The sequence below is a fragment of the Rattus norvegicus genome, chromosome 1, assembly GCF_021556685.1.
Source record: "Rattus norvegicus strain SHRSP/BbbUtx chromosome 1, alternate assembly SHRSP_T2T, whole genome shotgun sequence".
NCBI lineage: Eukaryota > Metazoa > Chordata > Mammalia > Rodentia > Muridae > Rattus > Rattus norvegicus.
This window is the reverse complement of record NC_141534.1, coordinates 58600212-58618230: the sequence shown is the minus strand read 5'-3', so window position 1 is coordinate 58618230 and position 18019 is coordinate 58600212. Positions and strand designations below refer to the sequence as shown.

At 34.1% G+C, this 18019-nt stretch overlaps 1 protein-coding gene across 3 annotated transcripts in view; it reads right to left on the bottom strand.

The window, feature by feature from the left end:
* Vom2r8 (vomeronasal 2 receptor, 8) overlaps positions 1-14179 on the bottom strand; it is a 39648-nt gene extending 25469 nt beyond the window's left edge. For all 3 annotated transcript variants that reach the window (NM_001099464.1, XM_087590438.1, XM_087590449.1), the window contains exons 1-2: positions 13959-14179; positions 162-456 (exon numbers count right to left, since the gene is read on the bottom strand). In NM_001099464.1, coding sequence (NP_001092934.1) covers positions 162-456; positions 13959-14179 — 516 coding nt within the window. The remainder of the gene's footprint in view (positions 1-161; positions 457-13958) is intronic.
* Positions 14180-18019: the final 3840 nt, after the last annotated feature.

Genomic DNA, 18019 nt, shown 5'->3' with positions numbered 1-18019 from the left:
ATATGTTCTGCAAGCAAGAAAAATGTGAGTTGATCTTGATGTGTTTGAGTATTTGCGTTGATGTTTGAATAATTCAAGTATCTCTTTTTTAATTTTAAAGACACATATAACATCAACAAAGCACTCCCAATTCCCAGTTGCTAAACTCCATGTTTTCTCACCTGGGGAAATTTAAACAGTTGAAATAATGTGCCCATTTGGGCAGATGTAGTCCACGATGTTCCTGTGAGTGCAGCAGTAAAATGCTTTTTTCCACATTTGTAATTAGGTAAAATATATTTCTCTCTATGTGCTGTGAGCCAAATACAGGCATTCATAAGTGTGTCCTTCTCAGTGAATCTGACATTGTAGAAATCAAATCCAAGAGATATATTGGATAAAAGATTGGGGTTTTCATTGATCTCTTCAATGGCAAATATCAGAGCCAGAATATACTGGTAGTTTTTAAAATTATACCTGTGTAAATGGCATAAATGTACAAAAGACATGTTACCTTTACCTCACATGCCTATATATTTGTACAACAAATTTTGTAGTTATCTATTTTCTATGAAATACATAATTTAATTTCTTCACCATGAGTATTTGGAACTAGATTGGATAAATGTATTAGAGTTAGGAAAGATAATTTAGCATTACCATTCTCTAATCGCACTTGTACAAAGCATACTTTATCTTTTAGAAGCAGGTCTAATAAAAACTGTCTACAAATTAAGAATCATTTTCATTCATAATAGGAGATCTGCTAGGACATAATAGGGGTTCTTGGATTTCTGGTGGTTCAACAGAAAATTGAAATAGTTCTATATGAAGTCCCAGCTATAACACTCCCAGACATATATTTAAAAGATGTACCACAATATGATAAGGACACATACTTCACTATGTTCATAACAGCCTTATTTGTAGTAGCTAGAAAATTGAAGCAGCCAGATTCCCTTAACCAAAGAATAATATAAAAAATGTGGGTCATTTACACAATGAAATACTATTCAGCAAGAGCATCATGAATTTTGCAGGCAAGTGGATGGTACTAGAAAATATCATCTTGAGTGAGGTAACCCAGACTCAAAAGAACATTCATGATATGTAATAACAAGTGGATATTAACATAAAATACAGGAAAGCCCATGATAAACCCCACTGACCATGAGAATTTAAACAGCAAATAATGCTCAAATGAGGATGCTTCAAACCTACATAGGAGGAAGGAACAAAATAATCATAGGAGACAGAATGAGGGATTAACATGGTGGTTGATGAGGGGGGTGGTGGGTACGATTAGGTAAGCATGGAAATAAAAGAGAAGCCCAGAAGGCCAGGAGAATGAATGGAAATGGGCTCTTGCAGGTGTTCAGGAGTGTTGCAAAAATACTACTAATGATGCTATGTTATGCTTACAGTCAGGAGCCTGGCATGGCTATCTTCTGAGATACTTGACCAGCAGCTGACTGAGACAGATGCAGATATAGCGAAGCACTTGTCTGAGGTAATGACCCTTATGGAAGATTTTCGGGAACAAATGAAGGAACTGAAGCAGATGGCAACTCAGTAGGAATACTAATATTGTTAACCAACATGGATTCCTAGAAGCTGCCAGAGACTAAAACACAAGCTAAAGAACATACATGGGTTGGTCTGAGATCCTTGGCACGTATGTACTAGAGAAATGCCTTATGTGGCCTAACCCTGTAGAGAATTAAGGCTCCAGGGAGGGGGGATTCCAGGGAATACCTCTCTGAGGCAAATGTGTTGCAACATGAAGGAAAGAACTGTGTGAAGGGAGATGAGGAGGGAACATTTGGGATTTAAATACATAAAATAATTTTAAAAAAAATTTTTAAAAAGTTTGAAGAAGAACAGTGGAAAGATGCTAATAATCAGAGCTTGTGAATAATGTCAGGGAAAAAACATGATTTCTCAATATGACAGGAGCATTATACTTATAATCTCAGAGAAAACAAAACAACCTGCTATGATCTGGGTATGCTCTAATGATACAAAACACCAGCATGAAGAATGGAGGTAGACACAAAATCAAACCCCTGACTAAGAAGTATTATATTTAGTTAGAGATTGCTGCTGTAAAGAGACATAATATTCATGGTTGTTCTCATAAAGGAAAACACTTAATTGAAGGCTAGCTCATGATTTCAGAGATTTAATTTAACATTGTCATGGTAGGATGCATAGAAGTATACAGAAAGAAAAGTAATTCAACATGGACCTGAGAGGTATACTTCTGAACCAATGCCACCAAAATGGGAATCTGAGAGACATTGGCCAGACCTGAGTTTTCTAGACCTTTAAACCTGCAAACACAATGACAGATTTCCGCTAGTATATCCACACCTATATCAACAAGGCCACACCTACTAATAGTGACTCTCTATGGGCAAGACTTTTAAACACAATACTGGGGTCATTCCTGTCCAAACCACTGCATTCAATTCTTTGACTCTCATATGCTTGTAGTGATACAGAATTCCAAGTAAATTTAGTCCAACTTAAAAAGTTCCTATGGTCTAAAACACCCTCAAATTTATTTAAAGTCCAAAGATTGAAGTTTTTCTGAGATTCATGCAATTTCTTATATATAATTCCCGATAAAATCAAATTACAAAAGTAGGTCACTTACTTCCAATGTAGAATGGCACACAGTATACACTACCATTACAAATTAGAAGTAAAAGAAGATAGCAAGAAATAACAGATCAGAAAATTGAAAAACAAACAAAAAACAAAAACAAAACCAAGCTGAGTTATCTCCAAATTCTGCATCGTCATGGTATTGGGGCCATCTAGGAGATGCTACAGGCTAGCAGATGATCTTTCAGACATCTCTCAATATGGAGCAACAATGGATCAGCTCTTTCAGGGGAGGCCTGAATGACAAATCTCAGAACTGGATTTCTGCAACAGATAGGACTTTCCTTTCTTTAAAAAATTAATCTTATTATCCCTGGGTACTAGCCCATTGTACAGGGTGGGCCTATCTTCTACAGATAAATGAATTTGCACTGTCTTGTAGTCATGTTATATGATGATTTTTTTAATTCTTACTAATTCTATAAGGATTCCTAAAATTATACTGGTAAATATTTAGCCCTTTGTAATTATGATTTCATATTAGAGGTCCCTCTGATATGAAACCTGCAATTGGAACTCCACCAAACTTCATATTTCAGGAGTAAATTGCTTCTGAATCAGAAAGCAGTGTTTACAACATAGTAATACATTTGTTTAGGCTGTAAAACAACTAACTAAGGCCGTGAACTGAGAAAGAAGGATTTATTGTATGTGCAAGGACAGAAGATAAAATATTGACAGGGTTTATCTATGCAAAACTTCCATGTTAACTTAGATATAAGAATTATGTTTTTATATTCTCAATGGAGCTGTGGTGCTAGTGAGAGGTAATGAATGTCTACCTAGGTATCTAACCTTAATGGAAGCACATGTAAAGTCTGTCTTGTAAGGTTCTTATTCAATTTATGATTTGAATTTATGTTTAAACTTGTGGTGAAATTTTGAAATAAATAAGATGTTAGCACGTATTCTGAGAAAATGTACAAGAACTGAGAATAACAGGAATAAATTAGCAAATAGTCTCATAGGTTCCCCCCTCCCTTACTTTTTCCTTGAAATAATGATTAGACCCTCATTTCAAAGTGTCTTTTATTTTTTCATGTGAATGGCTTTCTCTAGCTGACAAGGAGTTAAACAAACTCCTAACTTTGGGGCACTGGATGCAGATGAACTGTGGAAAAAGAACAAAGGACTGTTTTACTTAATCCCCTGCTGTTTAGAAACAGGGCAAGCTAGGCGCTTTGACTCTCAAAATAATCAAAAAAGATTTTAGATTTTTAGAAGCAATCAGTTTTAGCACCTAGTATAGTTGGTGCACTTAAAGGCCAGGGATCATCTTTTTTCTGACCTAAGTCCAATACTTTGTACCACTTCAGCCCATTATAGACAAGACAGTCTCCCAGCAGGATGACAACATGCTTCTCAGGTCACTAATTCATTTCATTTTTGTTGACTGCAAAACACAGCTTTCTCTTGGGCTCTATTCCATTTTGGCAATGCTCCTTGGCAAGCAGGCCAGAAATCTATCACGTTCAATATTATGGTATCTCCAAGGCAATTCAGGGTGGTCCTTTAGAACTTAACATAATGGCTTCTTTGAGTCTCCATCCATGGACATCCCTGTTATACTCCTGGATTTAAAAACTTTTGTGAACCTCAAAAAAAAAAAAGAAAGAAAGAAAGGAAGAAAGAAAGAAAGAAAGAAAAAAAGAAAGAAAAAGAGAAAGAAAGGAAAGAAAGAAAAATACCATAATCTATTCCTTCTATCCCTTGACTCTAATTTCAGGACCACATTGTTTAAAATGTCAAGTTCTGCTACATGATAGGATTGGAGCATACCCCATGTGTTCAATTAAATCTTGACCGGCATTAATTTTATTGTTTGTTTTGTTTTTGTTGTTTTAACTGCAGTTTTTTTTACTACATTTGTATATCCTGAACCTCAATCTGTATTCCAGGAAGTCCCTAACCTCTGAGATGCAAAAGCAGGAATTAAAGGTATAAACCAAAATATCAACTCTAAGTTTTTCTTTAATCCATTTATACAAGTTGGTAGCTTAACTAGGTAGAATCTTGCCCTGAGGTCCCAACTTTCTTTATTCCATTTAACACAGTGCTTTCAGATAATCACTTTATTTATTTGAACATAGGATTTAGCTGCATTCCACTTCTTAGATCTGTACATTTTGTGATTTTCTTCCTTAACTTTCTATTTTTCATTTTAAATCTTCATAAGAGTGAACATTAATAGACAGACAACAGAGTCAATACTAGGCCATGTTTAGATTTCTTCCAGCAAAAGGGATTAATTTATAACTATTCACTTTATGGTCAGGCAGATTCCTTTGGTTTAAGACCAAGAAGTGGCAACATTCATTGACAAAATATCACAAGAACAGTTTCTTAGAAACACATTAAAATTAGTCTCTTCTGAAACCAGTTGATGCAGCAATTCCAAGGTCAAGTCACACTCAACACCACTTTTTTTAAATTTAATTTTAGAATGGTTCATTAACCAACACTTCAAGCACTTAAATGTTTTCCTAAGCCAAATTCAATGTCAATATATCTCTAGACAAACAAACAAACAAACAAACACATAAACAAATGAAACATTACTTATCATAACAATAACCCCATCCCTGCATCTCTGGTAACAGTTTCTATAATAGTTTTGTTTTAGTGTTGTGAAGAGAGATAATGACCATAGGAACTCTTATGTATGTGAAGATTTAATTGGGGCTGTCTTACAGTTTGAGAAGTTTTATCCAATTTATTGTGGTGGGAAACATGGTAGTGTGAAAGCAGACATGATCTTAGCAAAGGAGGTGAGAGGTCTACATTTCATCCACAAGCAGCAGAAATGAAGAACATGGACAGGGTTTTGTTTTATAGGCCTGTAAACCACACTAAGGTCTATTAAGAGGCTTCTTTCATGAAGACCATATCTAGTCAAACAAGGCCAAACCTCCTAATATCCCTTTTCACTATGGGCCAAGCATTCAAACACACAAGTCTACAGTAGCCATTTCTACTCAAAGCTGAAAAATATTCCAACCTGATAACTTCTTTAAGAAGAGTCAACTTTTCTTCAATAATCTGATCTATGGTAAGCAAATCATATTCTCAAATTGTACCAACTCAACAGTAGTTGCAAATCAGAAAGGCATGCTTGAATGAAGAGAACAGTATTAAACTTAAAATTTTATGGGTAGAAAGATAAGGGCAGAGAGGGTAGATTTAGGACTAAAATGAAACTTTGGAGAATATGAAAAATATGTTAATTTGCTTATAGATATAAATTATTATGGTTAAGATTTTCTCTTTTTATCAGGTATAAGGAATCTTTTTTGTGGGATATTTTTATTTACATTTTAAATGTTTTTCTCTTTCCCAGTTTCCAATCCATATACCCCTTATCCTTATTTTCCTAGATAGATACCCAGTATCAAAGTAAAATCAGGATCAGATAAACCTTCCAAATAGTCCCATACCTCCTAAAGAAATAGAAGCAATTATTAAAAGTCTTCCAATTAAAAAAGCCCAGAACCAGATGGATTTAGTGCAGAATTCTATCAGAACTTCATAAAAGAACTCATACCAATGCTGTACAAACTATTCCACAAAATAGAAACAGAAGGAACACTAACCAATTCCTTCTATGAAGCCATGTTACACTTCTACCTGAACTACACAAAGACCCAACAATGAAAGAGAACTTCAGACCAATTTCCCATATGAATATCAAGGCAAAAATACTCAATGAATTTCTCAAAAACTGAATCCTAGAATACATCAAAATAACCATGCATTATGATCAAGTAGGCTTCATCGCAGGGATGCAGGGATGGTTCATTAAATGGAAATCCATTAAAGTAATCTGCTATGCAAACAAACTCAAAAGAAAAAAAAAGATCCTCTCATTAGATGCTGAGAAAGCATTTGACATAACTCAATACCCATTCATGATAAATGTCTTGGAAAGATCAGGTATTCAAGGCTCATACCTAAGTGTAATAAAGAAAATATATAGCAAACCAGTAACAAACATCAAACAAAATGGAGAATAACTGGAATCAATCTCACTAATATCAGGGACTAGACAAGGGTGCCCACTCTCTCCTGATTTTTAACATAGTACTCAAAGTCCTAGCCAGAGCAATCAGACAAGGGAAGGAGGTCAAAGGAATACAAATATCACTATTTGCAGATGATATAATAGTATACTTATGTGACCCCAAAATTTCCATCAGAGAACTACTAAGCCTGATAACCAACTTCACAAAATGGCTGGGTATAAAATTAAAGCAGAGCCTTCCTCTACTCAAAGGATAAACAGGTTGACAAAGAAATTAGGGAAATGATACCTTTCACAATAGTCAAAAAAACATAAAATATTTCGGTGTAACTCTAACCAAGCAAGTGAAAGTTCTGTATGACAAGAACTTCAAGTTTATGAAGAAAAAAATCCTAGAAGATCTCCAAAGATGGAAAGACCTCACATGCTCATGGATTGGCAGGATTAATATAGTAAAAATGGGCATTTTACCAAAAGCAATCTACAGATTCAAATTTCAAACTTAATTCTTCACAGAATTAGAAAGAACAATTTGTAAATTCGTTTGGAATAACAAAAAACCTAGGAAAGTGAAAACTATATTCAACAATAAAAGAACTTCTGGGGCAATCAGCAACGCAGACCTCAAGCAGTCTTACAGAGCAATAGTGATAAAAACTGTATGGTATTGGTACAGAGACAGGCAGATAGAGCAGTGGAAAAGAATTGAAGAAAGGAAATGTACCCACCCACCTAGAGTCACTTGATCTTTAACAAAGGAAGTAAAACCATCCAATGGAAAAAAGATAGCATTTTCAGCAAATGATACTGGTTCAACTGGAGGTCAGCATGTAGGAGAATGCAAACAGATCCATTCTTATCACCTTGTACAAAGCTCAAGTCCCAGTGGATCAAGAACCTCCACATAAAACCAAATATACTTAACCTAATAGAAAGTAATTGGGGAAGACCCTCAAACACATGGGCACTGGGAAAAATTTCCTGTACCAAACACCAATGGCTTATGACCTAAAATTAGCAATCAACAATTGGAAACTCATAAAATTGAAAAACGTCTGTTAGGCAAAGGACACTGTCAATAAGACAAAATACCAACCAACATATTGGGAATAGATCTTTACAAATTCTACATCCAATAGATGGCTAATATCCAATACATACAAAGAAGTCAAGAAGTTAGACTCCAGAGAATCAAATTATCCTATTAAAAATGCAGTACAAAGCTAAAGGAAGACTTCTTAACTGAGGACTATTGGATGGGCAAGAAGCACATAAAGAAATGTTCAACATCTTTAGTCATCAGGGAAATGCAAATCAAAACAACCCTGAGATTCCACCTAATATTAGTCACAATGCCTGAGACCAAAAACTCAGATTACAACATATGCTAGTGAGGTGTGGAGAATACGGAACACTCATCCATTTTTAATGTGATTGCAAACTGGTACAACCACTTTTGAAATCTGTCTGTTAGTTCTTTAGAAAATTAGACATAGTACTACTTGAGGACCCAGCTATAACACTCCTGGTCATATACCCAAAAGATGCTCAAACATATAACAAGGATACGTGCTACATTATGTTCATAGAATCCTTATTTATAGTAGCCAGAAACTAGAAGAAACCCAGAAGACCCTCAATGGATGATTGGATACAGAAAATGTTTTACAGTTACACATTGGAATACTACTCAGCTATTAAAAAGAATGACTTCATGAAATTTATAGGTAAATAGACAGACCTGGAAAATACCATCCTCTGTGTGGTAATCCAGTCAGCAAAGAACACACATGGTATGCACTCTCTGATAAGTGGGTATAAGCCCAAAATCTCGTAATTCCCAGGATACTCTTCACAGATCACATGGAGGTCAAGAAGAAGGAAGACCAAAGTGTGAATGCTTCAGTCCTTCTTAGAAGGTGGAACAAAATACTTAAGGAAGAAAATAAGGAAATAAAATGTGGAAGAGACTGAAGGAAAGGTCATCCAGAGACTGCCCTTCTGAGGATCCTTCCCAAACACAAATACCAACCCAGACACTATCGTGGATGCCAAGAAATGTTTACTGATATGAACCTAAATTAGTTTTCTTATGAGAGGCTCTGGCAGAGCCTGCCAAATACACTGGCAGATTTTCCCAACCTACCATTGAACGGAGCAGGGCATCACCAATGGAGGAGTTAAGGAAAGCACTGAAAGAACTGATGGGGTTTGTAACCTCACAGAATGAATCACAATCAACCAGATCCCCCAGAACTCCCTGGGTCAAAACTACCTACCAAATACACACAGAAGGACCCAGGGCTCCAGTCACATATGTTACAGAGGATAGACTTGGTGGACATAAAGGAGGAGAGGTCCTTGATCCTGTGAAGTCTCAATGGCCCAGTGTAGGGGAATGCCAATGTAGGGATGCAGAAGTTGGTAGTTGAGCGGAAGAGCACCATCATACAAGCAGTGGGAATGTAATGAAATGTAAATAATGTAAAACCTATTAAATGTAAATAAATAAAATAATAAAAACTGTTAAAAAAGAAAATCAGCACATAAAAATTAAAAATTAAAATGTAAATAATAAAAATTAGAATTGAAAAATAACATTGTCCAATGGAAACATATTAAATAGAATGGCTAATTGTGAGAAAAATGATTCATGACAATTTCCCATTCATATATATATATATATATATATGTACATATATATATACATTTAAAGATACCGATGATTTTTGAAAATTCTTCACATGTATATAATTGAGCAACATTTACTATTTTGTACTTTATACTACAGAAATCAGAGGAGCAATATCTCTCCAGAAATAATGCAATGAGAAGCTCAAACTTTAGTAAAACACATTCTACTTTATCTTTGCATATCCAATTTTCAAAGCACATTGTATGTAATAAATATGTTTGTAATGAAAATTCTTTTTTTACTTCTTTTTCTCAGAATATCGTAAAATTGCATTAATTTGCCCTTTTCTTTGCTCCATTAAAAATCTTTTTTTATTTTTAAATTCACTGAATTTTTTTATTTCACTGGAGGACTCAACTCTATCGACACCCCCCACACATACCCACACACACTTGTAGGTAACTAAGAAATGTTATGAAATAGTCTTCCCAAGATATGCTATTCTATAAGCATACACCAATTTCTTATTTCATACCAAGCATCCAACCCTGAAAGTATACGTGCAAATGAAATTATACAGACTAAAAAGGTTTTTAAACACTAAACAATTTCACTAGACTTTTTTCTGAAAAATCTAAAGATGAGTAAACTTTCAACATTAGTAACTGCCTAGTAGAAAATTAAAGTTAGGATGATAAAAGCCATTGGGAGTGGTTAACAGCATGGGAGCCTGACATATTATTCAAGCAGAGATATGATGGAAAAATTAGAGTTAAATAAAATAGAGCAATTCTCAGGGTCATAGACTCTCGTTCAGGACAAATTTTTAAGTAAGACCAAGGAAAAAGGAAAATAATATTTGTGCTAAGAATGGTAGGCACACTCAATAAAAGACAAAGCTATGGTAGGAACAAAACTATTGTACTCTGATTATTTATCACTCCTTACCACAGAGAATTTGAGTTTTGTATCTCAATTACTGAATGGAAATTTATTTTTATTAATATATGTAAAGTGCCATACATTTTTGAATGTGTATAATTGTTGAGGTTTCAACACTTTGAATATGTCAAGAAATAGGGGATTTAGTAAATTTAAATGTAATGTTCTGAATGCTCAGAAAAAGTAAATTACTGGGAATTGTTAAAACTGTATGAAGAATTATAATGACTGCACAATATACAGACAAAACACTTGGAAACATTAGAAACCAAAAAATTCTTTTAATACATTTTTGCAGCATAAAATTTTCACCAAATACTTAGAAAATATCACTCTTTGTTTATTCCTCCAATTGCAATAAAATAAGATGAATTATTACATAATTCAATTTTACATATATTTTGGCTTAGATTAGGTTTTACAAGTCTACAAATCTACAAAGATCTGATATGTTAGTGGATGTTTTCATCTGATGCACACATATATCTCTATAAGATGAATGGTAAAATAATCCTTCCAGTGTTGACAAATAAGGGCCATCAGTACTTATCTCAGGGAGATCTTGCAGAGTACACTTGCACAATAAAGGTTAGTGTATAGCATATAAGATGCTTGTGCTTGTATTTCTGGCTTTGTTGGAATATACTTCTGCTGATTACACATTTCTTAGAAAAAAACACTATGGAAAAAGGTATATAGTAAAGAAAACCTGAGTGCCAATGAAAAGCACAAAATGGAACAGAATGAAAGCAAGTGGCTAAAACAGGAGAGACACCAACAATGGATATTTATATTCAATATAAATTAAATGCCATGGAGGAAATGACTGAAAATTCAAATCCAGTTTTCTTTGTTGTTTGAAAAAACACATAACTGAAATGCAGAATTATAATATAGTTAATATTGGAGCCATATTCCTTGCAAAAATGGATAAGGTAAGACATAGTAGAACCAATTCAAGATGGTATTATCTACATTTGAAATTCTGAAAAAAATTTGCAATGGAAATTTTATTGGTTTTTCAATGTGGTGTAAATGTAATCCACATTTGTTTGATTGTATATATTTTTGGTTTCAAATATTTCTGCAATTGAAAATAATAATAATAAAGTTGTATTATTTTCAGGGACTGAATATAGATAATTTCTAATCAAAGGAGACCCTTCATGTACTTTGAACAATAAGTATAAAATGTGAAATACGTGTAAAAACACATAATATAGTAAAATATTTTAAAATAACCTATCAACATAAATGTTTATCTATTACAATGGTGAATTGCTCATAATAGTACATGAACTTAAAGAAATAATACAATCTATTTAAATCTAAATTGTCAAGGAATGTATTCTTACAATACATTGGTTTTTGTTAATTTTGTCTTCATTTTCTGAGCTGAGGACTGAACCCAGGGCCTTGTACATGCTAGGTAAGTGCTCTACCATTGAGCTAAATCCTCAGCCCTAATATATTGGTTTTTATCAAGCAATGTACATACGATATGGTTATACAGTTGATGAAATCCACTTTGAAGTATAAGTTTAAACACATATTTTAATTGTTGTGAATGAAGTTAGCTCACCCTCCAAAACATCAAAGGAATTTCTCAATTTGATTTGGAATTATACTAGATAGATCAATGAAAGTATTCAATATATTAGTCAACAAAATATCCTAACCAGTGCATGATCCTGCTGCTGGTTCAGAGAGCCTGAATTTGATCTTAGCACAATCACTGTAGAATGGGATCATTTATTTTAACAGTTTTATTTTCACATGAAAATGTGAGTTGCATCAAAAGTATGTGGATACACAAATAATGGAATGTGATAACAAGTGTGAAAATACTCTCCCATGAATATGTCAATGGTAAAAGCCACTTTTCTCTCAAAATTTATTAAATATTATTAATGAACACTCTACAAAACAAAAATGCTCACTATCCACCTATTATATTATGATAGACTAAAGAAAAAGATCATTTATGTAAACTTAATAACCAATAGGAATGCATTTAAGCTCAGAAAACCAATAAGGAATATGAATTGAAGAGAATAAAGAATGTTCATACCTTGAAATGCGTAGAACATTCCAATCAGGTAAATAAAGGATTAATGAAAAGGCTAAAAAGATTCTCATTTTTGTGTAATATATGCCTTTTTGTGGTCAATGCTACATTAGAAAATTACATGTGATGAATGAGTTGTATAAGATAATTCTGTTGATACTGTTTAATAAAATCCATTATATTGCTGTCACAAATTTAGTTTGTTGGTTTATTTTTTCTGAATCTATGACCCTGTAAACATTTTTGACTGGAAAAAATTCCTCCTGTTAATAGTGAACTAGTTGGACACTAATGCTCACATAACTGAAAATATAATATTGTCAGAAAAGGGCTTGATGTTGCACAATATAAAGTCAAGCATATACCAATCCACAGTGGTGTATGAATACTTGATATAAAGGGCAGAAGAAAAATGAACTCATACAGAGCATTAATTATGATAGAGTAGAAAAGGCCTCACTCAACATCCAAACTTGCCACATCTGTTATGCGTATAAGAAAACTATGATATTATTTTAGAAATATTATTGCTATAAAAATTAGACCAAACATAGTTTATCCAAATAGTAAATCTTAGATAGCCATAAATGCTGTTACAACTTTTAAAAATAAATCTGTCAAAATAATAAAATATTCAATTTACTTTTACATCTTAACATTTTTCTCCTCCACTATCTTTTAGATTTAATTACTTCATAGTTAAGTTTTGACAAAATGTATAGCAATGTCAAGCACATATATTTCATTTGGTCATTTACCATTTGATGACACCCAATACATTTCTTCCTATGCTCATAGAGACTTACAAGTGTTATTACTCTATTTAGGGCCTTACTTCCTGGATCAGTACAAATAAAATAAAGTCTTCAAGATAGGAATTTCTAATTAGGATAAACACTTCTCATTTCCTTCATGCACTAATATTTCTATCTAATTCAGTCAGACTTGTCTGACACTATCCATTAGTCTGGAATATATCACACAAGCTAAGAAATATCCCAAAGATAATATCCTTATAGTGATTATGTTTTAGGGAACTCATCAATAAAAATTAGAATAGGTAATGGAAACTAATGGAAGATAAATTTAAATAAAGTAAAGGTGAGAAGAAAATTAGTAAACAAACATTTATAACAAAACTTGAGATAAGTTAAATATCTGTGGGGAACAGAAGTATTTACAACTGTGTGACTACCTAAGTCTGGAACCAACTGCATATAATAAAAGACAACCTCTTCAATTAAATATTACAATAACAATGGCAACTTATTGTAGTCAGGGATATCATCTAATATCACAAGTACAAATCTGGAGTTCAGAAATTCTATGAAAAACAAGGTCAGATTTAGATTAAATCATGTTTCCATAAACCCATAAAAATTAAAACTCTTTAGACATTGTGAAATACCAGGATGTCAGTAAATAGTTACAGTCATGAATCAACTGAGGAAAGCAACATGAATAAAGTCAATATCCCTAACTCATTTCACATTTTTGAGAAAAAAACCCCAAAAAAATAAAATTGAAAAAATTAGAATCTCTAATATAAAAATTGTCACAATAAAAACCCCAAAGATTAAGTTTAATGAGTACACCCACTAAATTATAATTCTGAACTCAAAAAAAAAATGAAACAGTATACTTACTGTAGGTAATTGTCCACATAATAGTATGGTAGAAATGAATGTGGAATCTTGTTCCCTGTGTAGTAAGTATGAATTGGGAAAAATGCACCAATAACCACATCACCTTTTTGGTGAAAAGCTTCAGTGATTTTGTAATAGCATTTACTGATATTAAAGGTTATAAAGACACAGAAAAAATTAGGAAGGTGTAAGAGCAACTGGATAAAAATCCAAGAGAACATCCTATTACTACATGGGTTTGCTTGATGCAGATCAAAAAGTATCCAGTAGATATATGTTCAAGTCATAGTTTGTGAGCATGTGAGTTTAAAATTTGTTGATGAGTGAGTCTGTCACACTAATAATTACAAGGTTTTTCTGTTGCTTTCTAGATGACATTTGGTATTTCCAAACTATTTTCTTCTCTTGGCTCTGCAGCTGAGGTCCTGTATTTAGGTGAAAAACAACTTGGAAAATGTTTGTTCATATTCTTCAGTAGCCAAAGGCATTATCATTTCAGCCAGTACTACAAATAGCAAGAGATCAGGGATGAACTCCTCTTGGGATGATTTGGCTAAAAATATGAATCAAGAAATATTTCATATGAAAAAATATAGGTGTTATACACAGGTTACTTAGCCCAACTGAGTAAAAATGAAAGGGCTTAAAACAAACCATTGTAGGTATAACAACACAAAATTAGTGTATTGTCTTGTATAGGCCCCATTTTGGGTTTAATAGTAAAGACACAGTGCAAATTATATAATGTTAGGCTGTTGGCATTTTTGATAGGGCACTTTCTCAACTAGGCTTCAAGAACCTGACTCCCTTGACCCCTTGTACCTCCCATGTAGCTCCTCCTGCTCTACTCCTGGACCCTCTTCCTGTTCTCTCATCATTCTATGTCATTTTTTCAGCATTACACCACTTATTCCATCCTTTGGTTTGCCCTGCCACGGGTACAGCTATTAGCACTTTATCAAAAGCTATACTCTTTTATTTCTACAAATAAAAAAAAACTTGTGGGAGAGTTATGTTACAATAAATGCCTCAGCATCTGGGCTATGTTATGTGGTGTTGTCTTTTGACAATATTGAGGGTTAAGGGACCTCCTCCAGGGAAGATGACTTTTTTTTATTTTTCTGACAACCAAATAATCAGATCCATATGTTAAATTCTCAATCCGCAATATATCCAAACAATAAACTCACCACCAATTGATAAGGTTATAAACTGCACACCTAGATAAGATAAATTAACCTTAGTGCAGGATCATATCAGACCTTCATAGAACACCTTATACCAATATTGTCCAAACTTTTCCACAAAATAGTAACAGATGGAACACGACCAAATTCTTTCTATGAAACCACAATTACTCTTATACCTAAGCCACACAAAGATAGAACATCAGAACACTTTCCCTTATGAATATTGACGCAAAAATACTCAATAAATTTCTGGCAAACTGAATCCAAGAACACATTAAAATGACCATCTGTCATGATCAGCTAGGCTTCATCCCAAGGATGCAGGGATGGTTCAATATATGGAAAACCATCAATGTAATCCACTACATAAAAAAACTCAAAGATAAGAACTACATGATCATTTTATTAGGAGCTGAGAAAGCATTTGACAAAATTCAACACCCCTTCATGATAAAAATCCTGGAAAGAACAGGAATTCATGGCCCATACCAAAACACAGTAAAAGCCATATACAGCAAACCAGTAGCTAACAATCTAAATGAAGAGTAACTTGAAGCAATCCCAATAAAATCAGGGAGTAGATAAGGCTGCCAATTCTCTCCCTAATTATTAAATTTAGTTCTCAAAATCCTAGCCAGAGCAATCAGATGACAAGAGGACATGAAAGGGATAAAATTGGAAAGAAAGAAGTCAAAATATCACTATTTGCTTAAGTGACACCAAAAGTGCCAACAGAGAACTACTAAGCCTGGTAACCAACTTCAGCAATGTGCCTAGGTATAAAATTAACTCAAACAAGTCAGTAGCCTTCCCCTACTCAAAGGATAAACAGGTTGAGAAAGAAATTAGGGAAACTACACAATTCATAATAGTCCCAAATAATATTAAATACCTCGGGGTAACTTTAACCTAGCAAGTGAAAGATCTGTATTATAAGAACTTAGAGTCTCTGAAGAAAGAAATTGAAAATTTCAGAAGATGGAAAGATCTATGCTCATGGATTAGCAGGATTAAGTAAAAATGGCCGTTTTACCAATAGCAATATATAGATTCAATGCAATCCCCATCAAAATTCCAATTTAATTCTTCATACAGTTAGAAAGAACAATTTGCAAATTCATTTGGAATAAAAAAATTCAGGGAAGCTAAAACTATTGTGTAGAATAAAAGAACATCTGCGGGAATCACCATCCCTGATCTCAAGCAGAATTACAGAGCAATAGTGATAAAAACTTTATGGTATTAGTACAGAGACAGGCAGATAGACCAGTGGAATAGAATTGAAGACCCAGAAATGAACCCACACATCTATGGTCACTTGATTTTTGAAAAAGGTGCCAAAGCCATCCAATGGACAAAAGATTGCATTTTCAACAAATGGTGCTGGTTCAACTGGAGGTCAGCATATAGAAGAATGTAAATCGATCCATTCTTATTTCCCTGTACAAAGATTAAGTCCAAGTGAATCGAGAACCTCCACATCAAACCAGATACAGTCAAACTAATAGAAGAACAAGTGGGGAAGAATCTCGAACACATGGTCACTGGGGAAAATTTCCTGATTGGAACAAAAATGGCTTATTCTCTAAGATGAAAAATCGACAAATGGGACCTCATAAAAATGCAAAGCTTCTATTATAATGGCAAAGGGCACTGTCAGGAAAAAAGGAAACCAAAAGATTGGGAAAAGATCTTTACCAATCCTATATCTGATAGAGGACTAATATCCAAAATATACAAAGAACTTACGAAATTGGACTGCACGGAGACAAATAAGCCTATTAAAAAAGAGGTTCAGAGCAAAACAAAGAATTCACAGCTCCGGAATGCCGAATGGCTGAAAAAAACAATACTGATGGGTCCCGTTCAAAGTTCAGGGGTTCACTGCTGGCATTAACGTATGTATTTGCTGTATTCTGGCTGTGTCTCTCAGGAGAGGTCTACATCCAGTCCTGTGGGCCTCCACTTCTTTGCTTCATCCATCTTATCTACTTTTGTGGCTGTATATGTATGGGCCACATGTATGGCAGGCTCTGAATGGGTGTTCCTTCTGCCTCTGTTCTAAACTTTGCCTCCCTATTCCCTCCCAAGGGAATTCTTGTTCCCCTGTTAAAGAAGGAGTGAAGCATTCACATTTTGATCATCCGTCTTGAGTTTCATTTGTTCTAGCATCTAGGGTAATTCAAGCATTTGGGCTAACAGCCACTTATCAATGAGTGCATACCATGTGTGTTTTTCTGTGATTGGGTTACCTCACTCAGGATGATATTTTCCAGTTCTGACCATTTGCCTACGAATTTCGTAAAGTCATTGTTTTTGATGGAGAGAAACTTGAAGCAATCCCACTAAAATCAGGGACTAGACAAGGCTGCCCACTCTCTCCCTACTTATTCAGTATAGTTCTTGAAGTTCTAGCCAGAGCAATCAGACAACAAAAGGAGGTCAAGGGGACACAGATCGGAAAAGAAGAAGTCAAAATATCAGTATTTGCAGATGATATGATAGTATATTTAAGTGATCCCAAAATTCCACCAGAGGACTCCTAAAGCTGATAAACAACTTCAGCAAAGTGGCTGGGTATAAAATTAACTCGAATAAATCAGTAGCCTTCCTCTACACAAAAGAGAAACAAGCCCAGAAAGAAATTAGGGAAACGACACCCTTCATAATAGACCCAAATAACATAAAGTACCTCGGTGTGACTTTAACCAAGCAAGTAAAAGATCTGTACAATAAGAACTTCAAGACTCTGAAGAAAGAAATTGAAGAAGTCCTCAGAAGATGGAAAGATCTCCCATGCTCATGGATTGGCAGGATTAATATAGTAAAAATGGCCATTTTACCAAAAGCGATCTACAGATTCAATGCAAT